The sequence below is a fragment of the Penaeus chinensis genome, chromosome 30 (assembly GCF_019202785.1).
Source record: "Penaeus chinensis breed Huanghai No. 1 chromosome 30, ASM1920278v2, whole genome shotgun sequence".
Lineage (NCBI taxonomy): Eukaryota > Metazoa > Arthropoda > Malacostraca > Decapoda > Penaeidae > Penaeus > Penaeus chinensis.
In genome coordinates, this window is record NC_061848.1 from 8,747,389 (window position 1) to 8,766,222 (window position 18,834).

The 18,834-nt window shown below is 38.3% G+C and overlaps 1 protein-coding gene across 1 annotated transcript in view; it reads right to left on the minus strand.

The window, feature by feature from the left end:
• Positions 1-243: 243 nt before the first annotated feature.
• Positions 244-18,834, minus strand: part of LOC125041371 (myotubularin-related protein 6-like) — a 49,582-nt gene continuing 30,991 nt past the window's right edge. Inside the window, exons 2-14 of the mRNA XM_047636255.1 lie at positions 15,457-15,614; positions 13,639-13,764; positions 13,304-13,438; positions 12,775-12,907; positions 12,265-12,497; positions 8,276-8,384; positions 7,747-7,888; positions 7,489-7,617; positions 7,007-7,133; positions 6,720-6,815; positions 5,600-5,785; positions 5,105-5,236; positions 244-4,667 (exon numbers count right to left, since the gene is read on the minus strand). Of these exons, the coding sequence (XP_047492211.1) occupies positions 4,518-4,667; positions 5,105-5,236; positions 5,600-5,785; positions 6,720-6,815; positions 7,007-7,133; positions 7,489-7,617; positions 7,747-7,888; positions 8,276-8,384; positions 12,265-12,497; positions 12,775-12,907; positions 13,304-13,438; positions 13,639-13,764; positions 15,457-15,614 (1,856 nt within the window). The 3' untranslated portion in view covers positions 244-4,517. The remainder of the gene's footprint in view (positions 4,668-5,104; positions 5,237-5,599; positions 5,786-6,719; positions 6,816-7,006; positions 7,134-7,488; positions 7,618-7,746; positions 7,889-8,275; positions 8,385-12,264; positions 12,498-12,774; positions 12,908-13,303; positions 13,439-13,638; positions 13,765-15,456; positions 15,615-18,834) is intronic.

Here is an 18,834-nt window from a genome sequence, read left to right on the forward strand (position 1 = left end):
TAGTAATAATGATGATCATGATCATCATTATAATCATCATGGTCATCATTATGATTACAATCATGATCATCATGACCATGATCATGATCATCATTGTTATTATTCAGCTAACTTGGACACTATTGGGAAACATTATCCACTGTTTTATCTGGTGGTCTATCTTTCTTCATTTTCCTTATTATACCTGCTTATATAAATCTTGCACTTTCATCTAATTTGTATTCACAGGTTATAAGAAACACATGATATTTATTTACTTTACTTCACACCTCAGATCATAGACTTGCTATTCATAACATTATTTAACAATATCAGCATTATTGTACATGTAAAAAATAAGTAGTTTTTCCAATGGCCCATAAGTGTAGGTGCTGCCAGTATCCTATATACAACATACAAGTTAAGAGCTTTGCTATTTACAGATCAAGATTATTATATCATAATACAAATTGTTATCATGGACTACACACCACTCACATAATGATTGAAGAAACTTAAATGAGATGCACATCACCCATCCAGTACGCGTGTACAGTCCAGTATTAAATACAAATATAATGAAAAATTGTGGGCTTTTCTTAAAACAGTAATTGGAATGCAAAGAAGAGATTATTTTTATTATCTTTTTTTTTTTCATTTTGTTTGTGAAGTTACTATTTAACTTGAGAATTTAGTGATAACCATCAAGCAGAGACATTTGTAGTGGAACAATGAAATGAAAAATAAATCCAGTATTCACAGGTATACATATAGAGGCATATCCCCAGATTATATAAAAGGTAAATGACAAAGATCTGATGATACATAGTGTGACTTATGGGATTATAGAATAAACAAAGACAAATGAAATACTTAGAAAATGCACATAAATATTATTCATTAAGTTTTGAAACTGCAAAGCTAGAGTGGTAACATATTTATTAAATGAGTATTGCTCTACATGTGTTTCACTTCATTGAAGAAATACAGACATTCACATTTTAAAAATTTGATATTTGCAGGTGAGATGGGTCTTCGTTGTTATTTTATAATAATTTTGATGTATAATGACCCTATAAACACTATTTTGCAGTTTTATGATCAAAAATTCTTTATCATATTTTAGCACTTTTCTTTTGTGGATTCCTACAAACAGATGAGTCTTATTTAAGAGTTGTAAAACTGAAGCAGTGATATTCTCTTCTAAATATGCTCGGTTCTTTTCTTTTCCTCATCTACAGAATGAATGACAGAGTTCATGACTTTTTCATGTCTATTTCAACAATAGATACAAGCTGACAACACAGAACACTTACATAAGAGGCTCAAATTCATACAGCGACTCTTTTATTTTTTTATCACGGCACTTCCGTACCTTTGTACAGTGACCCATAGAGGATCTCACTTCAAGTTATATTATGAAATCTGACTATAGAGATATGATAAAATGTATTGATTACTGCATACTTACTATCAAAAAAGAAAAGAAAGTGTATATGTATTGAAACAGATAATATTTGCAAGATGAAATATCATGCAAAAATATTTTGGGTTTATGTATGAAATATTAACACACTCCAGAAAAGAGGTTTTGTATAGAAATACTACACAAAAATGTCAGGGTTTGCTTACAAAAGAAGTCTCTGGATATGTTGAATACAAACTAGTTATTATGATATACTCAAAATAATAATAATAATAATAGTAATTATCATTTACTTTTTCAAGTTATCAGCTATTATTTTCATCCTTGACTAAATATCTTTGTCTTGTGGAGTATTAAGACAAACTTTTTCATTTTAAGCCAATCTGTTCTTATATGCCACACTAATGTCCTACAAATATTATAATAATCTTTGCTAACAAGAATCTGATCCATATTAAACATTATCAAATATTTTAAGAGTGTATTTTTAATTCACCGATTATTCTCTTAAATTTTCAATGCCATTTTTTAGCCTCAAACCAATACACTGAAACACTAAAATCAAAGTGTATATTATGCAGGAGAACATTTTACCTGTATGGTGGTAACCAATTAAGTATTACTAAGAAAAAAATCATAGAAAATATTCTTTGCATCAGTCTGTTTCAGAGTCAAAGGACAATCTATAAAAGGAAAATACATGTGCATATATGAATTACACAACCACCTGAACCAAAATACACTTGTGTGAATATATCTAAAAATCTAAGTGAAAACTGTAATCCTTGTAGTACCATTATTATACACAAACAAAAGAAGGTACAAAATTGGAATAAAGAACTTAAAGTGAGATTTTATATGAATAATAATTAAAAACCTCATTTCAAATTTTTGTGTAGTCCATCTAGATATTTTCAAGTACAGAGAATAACCCAAAATCTTGTAATAGTTTTGGGATTTACAACACCATGCTTTGAACTCAACTGTGATACTTTGTGGAGCTTCACCAGTACATGGTATGTGAACACTACTCATTGCTGACATTATTTCAAAATAAATTTGCTAAAAGATCATGAGCAAACATCAAAGAATATAAATTATATGACAATAGATTATAATCAGCTGTTGTACACATGTCTTACAGGTGGTTATTAAATAACCAAATACTCTATAATGATGGCAGAATACTCTAGCTACTGTATACTAATTACACTGCATGTGGCATCATGCACAAGTCTGGGTTTGCTATTCCTTGGTTGTGTATCACAATGCACACTATCACAGGGGAAGCCACAAAATGTAGCATAAAGGTAGTTGGCCGCTGAGGGCAAGATTTCATTACTTATGGGGGGTGTAAGGTGGGATCATTATCACCTACTTGAGATGCTAGATCTAGAAAAAAAATCATTTGTTTAATGTCTGGTTATTATGTATTTACAGACAGCCTTGATAAAAATCTAAAGCCCACTTCTCTGCAGAGGATCATAAAATAGTTAATCTTGGAATCAACACTGATCTAGTTTACCTGAAAGTTATTCGGACAATTCAGTCATAGATTGTGGTTGTTTCACTGATAACTATAATCACCAGGACTTGAAATGACAATAGGTAGGATGTCTCAGTAATAGATACTGGACAAATATATATTCATTGTTCAGTTGCTAGAGACCTAAACTGTGGATAAAACAGCCAAGATTTGATCATCAATAAAATTTTGCATCCCTACTGATAGGTATTATGCACCATATCATATGTGGAAAGTAAGTGTTCTGAATAAAAAAACACAGGTATAAGATATCTTGAATCCTCTGTTCTATAAAGAGACTCTTCTCTGCTTTCACTTCTTTCATGATCAAGCTTACGAGATTAGGGCTGTCAGCGATGATCAATATGGACAAAATGAGTGCAGTTATCAAACATAAACTTAAAATATGTTTAAAGAATTACCTGTATTGTTCTTAATAGTCTATACATAGGATTAAAAACTACAAAATCAGTAATTATTTCTGAGCAAGATCTACTGTGAAGTATATTGAAAAAAGGAATACTATACCACAGAGAGCAATGAACAACAAGAAATATACTTAACAAGGTAACAGTACCTTTTTATATTACTAAACAAAACTGGTAGTGTGACTAGCCACATTCAAGAGTTACATTTTAACTTTGACAGGATAATGTTAACCACTTGATTCTACACTAGACAGCTAGCCAGCTGTAACAACCTCTATTGAAAAAAATGTTATAAAACCTTTGATATCATAGATGGCCAATGCATAACTTTTTAGAAAACCCTTTTCCTTCTATACACTGGGAAAATCACAACTGATGAGGAGCATCTCTTCTCTGATAAACATAGGAAAAAATTATTATCTGGAAATGTTATATGGAGGAAATAAAATGACTTGGCTGCACTACCAATAAAGAAAGAAACACATACATATAGTTTACTACAAATCATCTATATTTGATTATGTCAGCATCAAAGAGCTAAATCAGTGGCCAGGTTCACATGAACAGATTTATTCCATGTCACATTCATGAGGGCTCTCTGCAATGTAATAATGGAAAATCACAGTGGAAATTTTCTATATATAGAAAAAGGTTTAATTTACTAGAATGGGTTCAAAATCATTGTGTTCTTAGGCACTCAATATTCATAAGTAATCATACATTATTATTCTAAAAGTAAAATGTTTCTTGATGATTGCCTCCATGAATTACATGATTACTGAATAACCTGTTCATCAAATTTAGCTCCTTTGACTCAAAGATTCTTAACTTTTCAACCAAAATTATTAGAAAAGAGATGCAAAAGTAATGCATACACACCATTCTATCCTATAGTCTGGACAGTTAAGATTTACGATACATTTGTGATTAACAATACCCTGAGAAGGTAAAACCCATAACCTCCTCTAATATTCCCTGCATCAAAAATTCCTGTTGGTCAACCCAACAAATTTCATACTATGTGAAAAAAATAAGAAGAAAATAGATCTGAAGTTACATCAAAATTCCTCATTCATCACAAAATATACAGTAGAAAATAGCAACAACTTTGAGGCCACATTATCAAAGATCCACAGTGTCAATAGCAACCAGCAATTATCTATGGGGTGTCAACGGAGATGGAACGAGTGACATCCTTGTAGCAGGGTCGGCATACGGGTACAGGCTGCTGGCTCAAGTGACCAGGGAGCGCTGCCTTCTTGTCAATGCATCTTGTGCAGAAGACTTCTCCACATCGCCAACAGTGGTACTGGAAGAAAGATGCATTCTAATACTCATAATACTCCTTAAAATTATGTGAAATAAGGATGAATCATATTGTAATATATCTTCAAAAATGCTACATGTGCACTATCCAACCAAACAAGGTAATTAAGATGACTAGTAATTAATCTTGATGTCCAAAGGCTATTAATTATATTACATTTTTGTATATCTAGTAAACAAAATAAAAATGCAAATAAATATAAATTACATCTATCTATCTACACACCTAAAATGCAGCAAATGGTCGCCCTCCTTTATAAAAACAAAAGAATTTCAACACTTAACTTTCCTTTTTATCCAAAAATCCCTCCCCAGTACAAACTAGATAAATTTCCATATAATTCTCATGGTGCTCTTATGAAAGAACTTCCTTCTTAGAAATCTTTACCAGCGATAAAAAAACAGGCCAACTCCACTAACCTTGCGACTGAAGTGGTCGAAGGGAGTTGAACAAGAACACTCTCGAACATTTCTGAAGGTCTTCCAATCCAGGGCTACAGAAGTGATTTCAGGTGAAAGAATTCTGGTAGACTGGTAAGTGGATAACTGACTCTGTTGAGAAAGAAAGAATAATCATATGTATATATATATATATATATATATATATATATATATATATATATATATATATATATGTATATATAGGTGTGTTTGTAATTTATAGGTCAACAATAATAAAAACATTAAAACTTGATTCAAAACGCAGTCATGATAATGGGATGATTTTTTACACAAGCTACAAGTAAAAGAAAATACAACAAAAAACTTTCATTTGATAATTTCAATGTCTTTCACACACAGTGAAAAGTAAATAAAAGATACATAAAGTACAACAGCAGTACAAATGAAGGAGAAATACATCACCATCACCATATAAATGCAATCTCCAAAGGTCACTCCTCTAAGACTACTTACCAACAACCTTTTGCCACTCTCTATGATCTGTGCTGGATGAATGAAGTTGGATCCTGGAGAGAGTTTTTCAGGTGTAACAGCTGCATCTGCACTGTTGACAGTCAAAGCACCAACAGAGACCAGAGACTCTTCGACTTCTCGCATACTCAGCCCACCCACTAAGGGACTGGCCTTTTCGTCTCCATTCTGTTGGAGTAAGTGTTCATTTCACTGTTCATCATTATATAAATATTCTTTAGGTACTTCTCTTCATGAGAGCAGTGATACCGATTCATTTTCTAACCAGTGTCAGACTGGTTCTAGCTAACCGAAGAACCCTCTTTAAGCTGGAATACTGGCCCAAGAAGACTCCTATCACAAATTCTGCCTTAATATCTCTTAGGATCCCCACTCTAGATTCATTATGAATCCTTGTCCTTTTATGGGGCTATTCACTTTGAAGACACTGAACTGTTTTTGGTACCTTTCAAGAAGGTAACAACAGAGTGGAGGGGGGGCTTAGGAGATGGAGATTGAGGCCCAATGTAGGGGATCACTCCTACCTTGGACTTCAGCCCTAGCATGAACTAATTTTGCATGGTCTTTTCTTCTTCCCCTTTCCTTTTCATTTTGTTCATCCCCTTCTTCTGTCCACTTTTCCTAATTCTTAACTTATTTTATGCCGAGTGGATACCGTTCCTTTTAATCTCAAACCATTGGTAATGGATTCAAACATGCATGAGCTGTGTGACCAAACCTCGTGGTTCCCAGTTGTGCGTGTTACTACTGCAACATGGCAGCCACCACCCTTTATGCACAGTACTTTATCATAATGCTATTTGACCAACCAACTTTCTTACCTGTGGGCTTTACCCCCGAGCCCCACCCTATCACTATATTTTGCATAAGCTGCTAGTGACCTTAGATGTTGACAAGGCAGAAAATTATCAATAAACAAATAAATAAGGTAACAACAGATCTAGTACTTTGGTAAATAATACTCTTACATTATTTTAAGATAAAACTTGACACTAACATTATGCAGTAATGAAGAAAAATTTGATTTTATCAATTCAATACAATGTACATTATACTTTATTTTATAATCAGAAAGTCTGCTTCTTTAGTGGAAAGACTGTACCTGTTGTGCTCCATCTTCAAGTAACCGGTTGTCTGTGTCTTTCTTCTGTGAATGGCCACTTTTCACTTCTAACTCACTCTTAAGCCAAGTGATGCGCTGGGGATTTTAGAAAAACTTCATCAATGGAAATCAATGTCAAAACATATGAATCAACTGTGTCCATCTTATTTTTATCAGATTCCTTTTTGACACTTCCTTTCCATCCTATTTTCAACTTCAACCTTTTTTTATTGCTTTTTATTCACAACATTTTCTCAAGGTTCTCCTTCTTCTTCCCCTAATCTTACCTTTGTAAGAAACTCTGCCTGGTCTGTGAGCCCCTGTGTATGCTCTGTTGTTGCCGCCAAGAGGTCACCTAAAGGCTCTCGTGGGTGAACACCATTCTCAAAGCGGTTGTACATGCCACGCCAAAACCTGGATGGGAGAAACATGTTCAGCTGCGACTTGGTACTAAATGATATGGAGAAGTGAAACTTGTTGTTGTTTTTATAACCTCCTTTTATTGACTTATAAATTTTATCAATTCTTTCATTAATAAATATTATTTTTGTTTTGCAGGTTACTTGATGTTCTAGCATATAAAACCTATAGGCAGCATACAATGAAAAATTATACCATAAAGTCTAGCTGATATTACAAAGTCCTTTGCTTGTCCAATACACTTTATTTTGAGCAAAGACCCTTAATAGAGAGAAAGAGAAACGGATGGAGAAAGGTGAAAACAAAAGCAAATATAATCCCTTTAAAAAAAGAGAAAAAGGATACATACCTGATGCTCTGAGGACAAAGAATTACTTTGAGGACATCTGTAGTTGAGTCTCGTCGATACAGTGGGTTCCTGTATTCACTTTCATGCATCTTCATGTAGCCCCAGAGAGAGTAAGTCCTTTCTGCCAATCTGTACAGACACATGATCCATCATGAATAAATCAGTTTTCTAATTATTTTCTTGTTTATCCTCCTTTTGAAATATAAATGGGGTAAGCATTTCTCCAAGTCCTGCCAGAAATATAAATACCAAACTTACCTTAGATCAATGCGGTCCTTCTGGCAATTCCCGATGTAAGTTCCGAATTGAGCTGAGTAAACATGATCATGAAGAATAAGCAGATATCTTTCATTGAATTCAAAGGCTGAGGGCAGAATCTGTTGCAGTTGCCACACACAATCTGAAAACATTTATATTATGTTTAAATACCAAATGTACACTAAAACTAAACACTACTGTTAAAACATACACACACAAATATATTGTACATACATACTTGTCATATTCATAATGATAGATTCTCTGATTACTTATACAATGATATTATTATTCACTGCACCCTTTTTCACTATAAGTATTGTCTTGAATTATTGACATGTAATATAAAATTTGTATTAAAAAATGTTGCCAGGGAAACCTGAGCAGAACACTGACATATTAAATGATTAATTTTTTAAGTACAAAGTAAAATCAAGTAAAAGCCTTTTGAGACAGTTAAGTACAGCATATAATATTTAGCACTTAAAATCACTTTTTTTCAAGGAAATTAATAAATAAAGATAATTACCAAGAAACTGTGTGAAGATTGGCGACACTTCCTTGCCATCACCCTGAATGTGTCCACAGCGGTCGGTAAACTTGTGTCCAAATGCCAGCCACTCCTTCTCAATGAGTATCTATAAAAGGAGAAACGTGTTTACAGCCCTTAGTAGTTAGTGCTACTTTACCATTAAATACCTTATATTTCCTATTATATCTTTTCCTTACCTTCTCAATTTCATCTTTCACTATCTCAATTAATCTCGATTTTTCTCTCTTCTGTATTTATCTGTTTCTCATCTATCTCTGTCTCCTATTTCTTTCTTTTCTTTCATTCCTCATCTTCAGCCCATGGTCCTTCTCATTTTAACTTTAAACTCCCCTCTTTCTCTTTCTGTCACAGTCACTCTGCATCCCTCTTTCTCTCTCTAACTCTCACTTTCACTCTCTTTCTCTCTCTAACTCTCACTCTCAATCTCTTTCTCTCTCTAACTCTCACTCTCACTCTCTTTCTCTCTCTAACTCTAACTCTCACTCTCACTCTCTTTCTCTCTCTAACTCACTCTCACTCTCTTTCTCTCTCTAACTCTCACTCTCACTCTCTTTCTCTCTCTAACTCTCACTCACTCTCTTTCTCTCTCTAACTCTCACTCTCACTCTCTTTCTCTCTCTAACTCTCACTCTCACTCTCACTCTCTTTCTCTCTCTAACTCTCACTCTCACTCTCTTTCTCTCTCTAACTCTCACTCTCACTCTCTTTCTCTCTCTAACTCTCACTCTTACTCTCACTCTCTTTCTCTCTCTAACTCTCACTCTCACTCTCACTTTCTTTCTCTCTCTAACTCTCACTCTCACTTTCTTTCTCTCTCTAACTCTCACTCTCACTGTCTTTCTCTCTCTAACTCTCACTCTCACTCTCTTTCTCTCTAACTCCCACTCTCACTCTCACTCTCTTTCTCTCTCTAACTATCACTCTCACTCTCTTTCTCTCTCTAACTCTCACTCTCACTCTCTTTCTCTCTCTAACTCTCACTCTCACTCTCTTTCTCTCTCTAACTCTCACTCTCTTTCTCTCTCTAAATCTTACTCTCACTCGCTTTATCTCTCTAACTCTCACTCTCACTCTCTTTCTCTCTCTACTCTCACTCTTTCTCTCTCTAACTCTCATTCTCACTCTTTCTCTCTCTAACTCTCACTCTCTTTCTCTCACTCTCACTCTTTTCCTTTCTCTAATTCTCATTCTCACTCTCTTTCTCTAACTCTCACTCTCACTCACTTTCTCTCTCTAACTCTCACTGTCACTCTCTTTATCTCTCTACCTCTCACTCTCACTCTTTTTCTCTCTCTAACTCTCACTGTCACTCTCTTTCTCTCTCTAACTCTCACTCTCACTCTCTTTCTCTCTCTAACTCTCACTCTTACTCTCTTTCTCTCTCTAACTCTCACTCTTACTCTCACTCTCTTTCTCTCTCTAACTCTCACTCTCACTGTCTTTCTCTCTCTAACTCTCACTCTCACTCTCTTTCTCTCTAACTCCCACTCTCACTCTCACTCTCTTTCTCTCTCTAACTCTCACTCTCACACTCTTTCTCTCTCTAACTCTCACTCTCACTCTCACTCTCACTCTCTTTCTCTCTCTAACTCTCACTCTCTTTCTCTTTCTAACTCTCACTCTCACTCGCTTTATCTCTCTAACTCTCACTCTCACTCTCTTTCTCTCTCTACTCTCACTCTTTCTCTCTCTAACTCTCACTCTCACTCTTTCTCTCTCTAACTCTCACTCTCTTTCTCTCTCTATCTCTCACTCTCACTCTTTTCCTTTCTCTAATTCTCATTCTCACTCTCTTTCTCTAACTCTCACTCTCACTCACTTTCTCTCTCTAACTCTCACTCTCACTCTCTTTATCTCTCTACCTCTCACTCTCACTCTTTTTCTCTCTCTAACTCTCACTGTCACTCTCTTTCTCTCTCTAGCTTTCACTCTCACTCTCTTTCTCTCTCAAACTCTCACTCTCACTCTCTTTCTCTCTCAAACTTTCACTCTCACTTTCTTTCTCTCTCAAACTCTCACTCTCACTCTTTCTCTCTCTAACTCTCACTCTCACTCTTTCTCTCTCTAACTCTCACTCTCTTTCTCTCTCTATCTCTCACTCTCACTCTTTTTCTTTCTCTAATTCTCATTCTCACACTCTTTCTCTCTCTAACTCTCACTCTCACTCTCTCTCTCTAACTCTCACTCTCACTCTCTTTCTCTCTCTAACTCTCACTCTCACTCTCTTTCTCTCTCTAACTCTCACTCTTACTCTCTTTCTCTCTCTAACTCTCACTCTTACTCTCTTTCTCTCTCTAACTCTCACTCTCACTCTCCTTTCTCTCTAACTCACACACTCACTCACTCACTCACTCACTCACTCACGCACGCACTCTCTCTCTCTCTCTCTCTCTCTCTCTCTCTCTCTCTCTCTCTCTCTCTCTCTCTCTCTCTCTCTCTCTCTCTCTCTCTCTCTCTCTCTCTCTCTCTCTCGCTCTCTCTCTCTCTCTCTCTCTCTGTGTGTGCGTGCCTCTCCCCTTCTATCTCTGCCACCTTACCTTTCTTCCCTTACCCTTATCTTCCAGCAAAATCTCCCTGCTTCCACCCCTACCCCTGTCTGCTAACCCATTAAAAGGATCATAATTTGACATAAAGTTTTCCCGGTTTTCTCTACGCCTCGGGGGAAAGTTTGTCGAGGTCCCAGCAGTTCCCAAAACTTTCAGGATTGCATATCATCAGAGGGCAGGTGTTTATAGACATGTACATTCACATGCATGCACTATTGTTCCATTATGTGGATTTATGTAACATATGAAAACTTACTACTTTACGTTTTATTGCTTATACCTCTGTTATTGATTTAGCTGTTAATAATGATGATAATGGTGCCCAAACTATAATACTCCCACATTATTATCAAAGTCCCTGATGTTAATGGTATCATTACAGCATTGATAACTAGTATTATGAGAATTAGCTTTTAATGTGATCACTACCGTTATTACTGTATATCAGTATCATTAATAATGCTATCATTATTGTCAATGTTACTACCAGTATCAATATTACCAAAACGATGATGATGATGATGATGATGATGATGATGATGATGATGATGATGATGATGATGATGATGATGATGATGATGATGATGATGATGATGATGATGATAGCAATGATGCCTGTGATGGTGATTATGGTTGATCATTATTTTTACTGAATACCAAATACTGTTCTGTATTAATACAAAAAAAAAACAACCACTGGTTTACTGGAAAGAGTTGCCAGCTCTAAAATCTATGATAACTCCTCCAAAGGTTAAATAGCAAACTGTCATCCCCTTATCCAATGTAAGTGTTTGAATGTATTGTGTTAACCACCCATTATTATGATGAAATCCGTTACTATCATAATCATCATAATAAACTACAATTCTGTTGCTGTTGTTATTGTTATAACACATATAAAGATTAGAGATGGTTAGAGGCTTGAATTACGGAGAAAATGAGTATTTATATACATTTTTACAATATACATTTTTTGCTTCACTCCAAAGTCTAAGGAGCGAATCTCCACATTTCACTTGTCTAGAGAAGCCAGAATTCCACAAGGAGAATTAATCTGCAATAAAGGAATTGCAGTATAAATCATTTCTTTAATTACTCTAATTATGCATGAGACATCTTCAAATATTCCTATACCAAATGCAAATTAACCAAAATTGTAGGATCTGCATACTGCAGAAAAGGTTAAAATGCTTCATCTTGTCGTCTGCTTTCATGTAGTTAGATAATAAAATCTAAAAGAATACTGTTCCTCATCTTATTTAACAACGTTATACATCAGCGTTAACAATGTTTAAAAAAATGTGTAAAACTGAGGAAAGACAATGTATTAAAAAAAAAAAAAAAAAAAAAACTCGTGATACTTTACCACAATAAATCAACACTCAGTCTAAAACGCAACAGGCGACCCCAATAACACACCTGGAATCCTTGAGTGGTGCGGTAATAGGGATCGAGCATGAGCTGGGCGAGGGCGCACGTCTGGGCCGTGCGATCCCAGCCGTCCGAGCAGTGCACCAGGACGCTGACGCCCTCCACCATAGAACTGGTGATAAAAGCTGCCGTCTCCAGCACAGAGCGCACGTGCTTCAGCCACCCGGACGACTCCACGCCCCCAACGAAACCACTCATCGATGGGGTAACCAGCTGGCATGCTGTGACAAGGAGATTTGGCATCAGTTAGGATGATGAAATTAAGTAAAGTGTTGGATGTGCGTGGTGTGCTTACATGTATAACCGCGATAGGGATATTTAGAATATATTTCTAGACTGATGCGACAACTAGCACAGATATCAATATTTGGTGTGCTCTTTACAAACAGCATTGGCAGGAATATATGACATAATCGTTATCATACTATAACAGAGAATGATCACAGCAATATCTGGTGTGAAAAAGATATCCACATGACACAGTCCATAAATACTCACTCTCAATAAGCTTGGTAAGGGAAGCTCTCATGACATGAATGTTTTCTATCCCAGAGAAGTGGAATTTAATGTTTTCGTAATAGGCCTCATTCTCATAACCTTTTCCAGCCGCACGGTTGGCCATGGCATTGATCTGTGGAGGCAAAGACCTTATAAGCAACTTGTTTTAACCAGCTCGGGTTCAAACAGTTTTCGCTGGATACAATTTGGAATGGGCACTTGAAACCTGAAAGGGGATTCTCATTCACTAGATGATGGGGGAACTTGTACCTCTTATTACAGTTATTGCTTTACAATTAGGCCTATAAACGACTATTAACTTCAACATGAATTGTAAGAAACAGATTGGATTTGCGGAAATATACATAGTAAGAAGAAAAGAAAAAAAGCCTTAAAAATTGCCATTATATATATAAAAAAAATGCTTAGGGATTTTGCCAATAAAATATCACAAGAACACCGCAATATCCTCCAAAGGAATGTTTACACAATCAAGTAAACCCCCAACGAAACCAGAGTGTTATCTCACCTTAGGTCTTGTGTCTACAACAATCATGTGTGAAGAGTTTGGGTTGGAGTGGAGGATGCAGTCCAACAGCTCCTCGTCCTCCTCGCACCGAGCACTAAACCCAGAGAGAGGCTGCGAGGAGCGACACAACGCTGCCTGGGGTTCGGAAATATTCGTGATGTTAGCTACGTGATTTCGGAAGTTCATTAATATTGTTTTAAGAGGAAAATTTACACAAAAAAGTGAAACAAATATCCTCCTCAAAGTCATCTAATTGAAAAATTTCTCTCAAACATTTTTCCACACTTCAAACAGCTCCCACACTAATCAAAATAGTTATGGCAAAGTTCAGTTACCTGGTTTTTGTGAAGGTAAGAGAGGACGGGGAAGCGGCCCTTGCTCCTGAACTTGGAACTGCTGAGGATGACCTTCGTGGGCGCGGAGGCAGGGACGAAGAGCTCCTGAGGGTACGTGTCACAGATCTGCAGGAGGAGACCTTGTTAATACACTGTGAAATTGGACCCTGAATCTCTGAAAAAAAATTTGGTTATAAAACACTGTTGGATAAAATTATATAATACCTGAACCTCAGAACAAAATGGGCTATAAAATACTGTTGAAAGAGATTACTTAGTATCTGGAAAATGTATAATGTTTGAATCTATTCCCTAGCGTTTTTGAACTGTTGCATTAAGCTTAAAAAGTTGATTTCATAAAATGTTATCCATATTTTTTGGGAGACGTGTGTCTGGTTAAAGAGGATGCAGCTACTGAGACCTTATTGTGTCCGAAACTCCTATTTTACCTGGAAAAAGGAGACAAATAAAACGTTTGCCTAAATTTAATTCCTTAATGCTATATATTTTCCAACCATTGTTTACAACAAACACACATAGTACAACCATTCTTCCTTTCGCAATCACCCAAAACTCCCACAAAACCGCACAAAATATACGCAGTAGCAATTTTTATTCAAAACTTTAATAAAAAAAAGAGAAAAAATGAAAAAAAAAAAGTCATTCAAATCTTCAAAAACGCTAATTAAGGCACTCCCAACCCTCTACAGTCTTACTTGACAACCCGATTCTTGCATAATCGCTAAAGTTGAGTTTTATGAGAGAACTTTTTTCTTTTTTATCGTGGAAAAAATGGTGGGATGTATAGAGTGTGTCCGGGGATGATAAGCGACTTTCCGGCCATAGAGAATGCACACGACACCGAGATTCCTACTCAACCCTGCCTCTGTGGGACGTGGCTCCCCTGCCGCCTTGTTATCGCCCGCTTAGATTTTCCTTCCTTCTTTTTCTTTCCTTTTTCTGAGTCGCTGTCTATCTGAGGTTCTTTTTCCCGGAGCTATGTTTCTCTACTTGGTATTCATCCTCCTCCTACTTATTCTTCCTTCTGTTGATTTCCTCTCTCTCTCTCTCTCTCTCTCTCTCTCTCTCTCTCTCTCTCTCTCTCTCTCTCTCTCTCTCTCTCTCTCTCTCTCTCTCTCTCTCTCATTCTCTTTCTTTCTGCAACTACCCATTTTTAGATATGGAGCTTTAAGTATTTTGCATAATTACTACAAGTACGCGCCCGTGAATGACCTAATTTCGTATTCCCTCATTATCTCCCCTCCCCTTTGCCGCTCATTTCACCCCTCCCCTTAATCCCTCTTTTGCCTCCTCCCCGTAACCCGTTTCTTCCCTCCCCTGAACCCGTCTTCTCTTCCCTCCCCCCTAACCTCCTCCTCTTCCCCCCCTTAACCCCTTCTCTCCCCCCTCCCCTTAACCCCTCCATCGAAACCACAGCACAGAAGGGCGGAGAGTGCGTGCGGCGGCGACCAGGAGCGAGCGGAACCTCTCAACCGAACTGCCGCGGCTAACTCCCCCGTCGTAATTGTCTGGGAGTAAATGCAAATTGGAGAGCTGCCGTCAGGCTGAGAGGAGGACCCGGCGTCTGACTGAAGGCGGCCGGGGCTATCCAATATTCTGCTCATGGCGCTGGAACACCTTGAGGCAAGACCGTGTGACGGTTGGTTCCGAATTTAGCCTCTTATTCCGGGTGTTGTTGGGTAGCGATGGGTTTTCGGCAAGGTGTAAGGTAGACTAGCTGTTTCTCCTCTTTCACTCTCTTTTCTATCAATATTATCCCCCCTCCCCTCCCCACCATCTCCTTCTCCTTCTCCCTACCTCATAGTTGTGATTGAGGGCGGTGGGCGCCCACGAGTCGCAGGGGACGCCCATGCGGTGGTACTCGCGAGCGGGGTTGTACAGGTCCCAGCCCATGCTCTTGACGATGTCATCGTTGCTTGCCGTGTAGTGGAAGCAGTAGAGGTCCTCCAAGTGAACTGTGAAAATAGAAACAAAACCTGTGAATATTCAGTTGTCAAAAATATAAAAATAGGAACAAGACACGTACCTTTTTTATATCTAATTAATTCATACGAGGTTGACAAAACATAAAGACGAAGAGAAATAAGAGGAAATACTCCCTTTGGTTCTCCCATTACGCCCTGACCTCGTTAAATGGCACCACTTGAACGTGACCTGACATTGAGCACCGCGGGACCCTTTCCACGTGGCTGGGTCTCGCAGCCTCCGGGGAAACTGTGTTTCTAAGTACTTATGAGTATTTACGACAGAGCCAACTTCCCGTGACAAACGACACTTTAATCGCCATAATCAAAACTACGTCGCACTCCAATATTGCAAAGTTATTGCTCGCTTAATGAATCGCTGATCTATAATTGCAGGATCCATTTGCACGTTAATGGCGGGTGAAATTGATTCTTTTTCCCTCGAGTATACCAAAACTCGGTCTCTGGCACTCCTGTCATAGCACTGCGCTGACCCTCTGAGCCGATGCAGCGCCATTTCGAGGATCCTTATACACTGCGAAAAATACTCACAGCAACGATGCCATATTCACGAAATATGAGTTCTACTTAAACTCCCAATTTCGCACATTCCGACGGCGTTACTTGCACCTAATGACAATGCACTGCTGATTAAACCGACCTCCCAAAACGGCTTCTTAACCAGCTGCTCACACACAACACCCTGAAACATCCCTGAAACGGACTCCCAATGCAACACCTATTCCTAAAACACCGCTTTCAACCCACCACCCATAAAACATTTCTTCCCACACATTAGCCGTTCCCTAAAACACGTACTCCAACCCAATCCCACACCTAAAATACTTCTTCCCACGCTACACCCATCCCTAAAACACTCACAACGCCTATTCCCACGCAGCACCCACCGCTAAAACACTGCCTCTCGAACGAACCGACAAATTCAAAGTGTCAAACATTATGAAATCCTGAACCCGGCCTGTGAAACCAACCTCTCTATATCTATTCATATCTATATCTATATCAGTACCTCTGTATCTGATCTGCCTATAAATATATTACTTTAACTAAGGTATTCTGATACACACACGACGCTTTCATGTCGTGCTTCGGTCCTCACATTAACATCGTCCTATCTATCTATCTATCTATCTATCTATCTATCTATCTATCTATCTATCTATCTATCTATCTATCTATCTACCTATCTATCTATATCAGTATCTCTGTAACTAATCTGCACAAAAGTATACCATTTTATCTAAGGTATTCAGACACACACACACACACAACGCTTTAATGCCGGGCTTCGTTCCTCACAATGACAGGTTCCCCTCGAATTTCCCTCAACGTCTAAAGCGGCCATTAAAGATTCATCGCACGGGTCATGGAAGGGGAGTGATACCCGCTGTCACTCCCCGAGGGAAAGGGGGCGAGGGGAAAAAGAGTGAGGGGGAAGAGGGGAAGATGGACGGAAGGATCGGATAGAAGGAGATAGGATTTAGAAAGAGAAGAATAGAAAGAAATATGGTAATGTTACCTGTAGTATATATGCTATCAAAATAAGATCTATTTAATATAAATGTAAAATATATATATAAATAAACTTTTAAAAAATATACTATTAATACTAATTCATGCATGATTTTGGAGGCCAAAAATAACAACATGAATATTCAGGTCAAGAGAATGTTTGCCTTTAATTAATAGCCATTTGTATAAACCTCTTTCACTGAATGTACATCGGGCGGAAGCGATATCAAGCGAACGTGTGTGTTTGTTTATTTGTTAGTCTGTTTGTATGTGTGTGTGTGTGTGTGTGTGTGTGTGTGTGTGTGTGTGTGTGTGTGTGTGTGTGTGTGTGTGTGTGTGTGTGTGTGTGTGAGTGTGAGTGTGAGTGTGAGTGTGAGTGTGAGTGTGAGTGTGATGTGATGTGATGTGATGTGATGTGAGTGTGAGTGTGAGTGTGAGTGTGAGTGTGAGTGTGAGTGTGAGTGTGAGCGTGAGCGTGAGTGTGTGTGTGTGTGTGTGTGGTCTGCAGAAGGCCCAGGTGCTGTGCCATGACACGCACACACCAGGAAGGGAAACGAGGTAACAACGACCCCTTCGCACCACGAGGAAGACGAACCACATTTGGCGGCGAAGACCACACGACGCGCGCGGCGGAGACTCCGAGGCCCTATTCAAAGCCCTTTTACCCCATATACCCTTCTATCTCTCTCCCTCGCCTTCTCTCTCTCCCTCTCCCCTCTCCTTCACCCTCCCTCCCTTTCCCTCTCCTTCACCCCCCTCTCCCTTTCCCTCTCCTTCACCCTCCCTCCCTCTCCTTCACCCTCCCTCTTACTCACCCTCTCCCTCTCCTTTACCCTTCCTCCCTCGACCTCCCTCCCTTTCCCTCTACTTCACCCCCCCTCCCTTTCCCTCTCCTTCACATCTCCCTCCCTCACCCTCACCCTCCCTCTTTCGCTCCCTCTCCCTCTCCATCTCTATCATTACCCGCTCTTTCCGCAGCAATAACATGTTATATGACGGCCCGGTTGATCTATTCGCCTTCGAAATTATCCTGTTTACTCGGCTGTTCTAAATTGCGTTTTTTTTTCTCTTTTCTTTCTTGTCTTCGCTGAAGGTTATTTCTGCGTCTCTCCGGAAAATGGTATTTTCCTGATAACGAGAAATGAGTATAATGTTTATGAATGTTTATTTATGGGTTACCTCGTCGTGGAATGTAAAATGTATAATAGAACAAGAACTCTGAAATAAACGCTGTTATTTGTACCCAGTCATCATAAACGCAAAATATATTCATGAAACAATAACTCTCAAGCCCCCGGAATTATCTATATGCAACAGAAAATAAAAAAAAACAACTCTAAAGGATTTCACGCCGCATTTCGCCAGAACAATCCCCTGAAAATGAGGAAGCTCATCAAAGCGGACAAGAATACATCCATTAAAATAAACAATAACCGAATAAACAAACATAAAAATAAGTGATCTTCGTATTTCTTCGAGCGAATGGCACGGGTCGAGGCCATTGGCGCATTCTCAATAATCATTATGCGCGCCGTTGCAGTGCGGGCGCCGGGGAAAAAGAGCAATTGATGAGCGCCAATAAACAATGTCCCGGAGAGGAATGGGCTGCGCGCTATCTTGCCTTCCAGCGCCCGCCCATTCAATTATCACCTCCGCAATTCAGTCGGCCCTCTCTCCC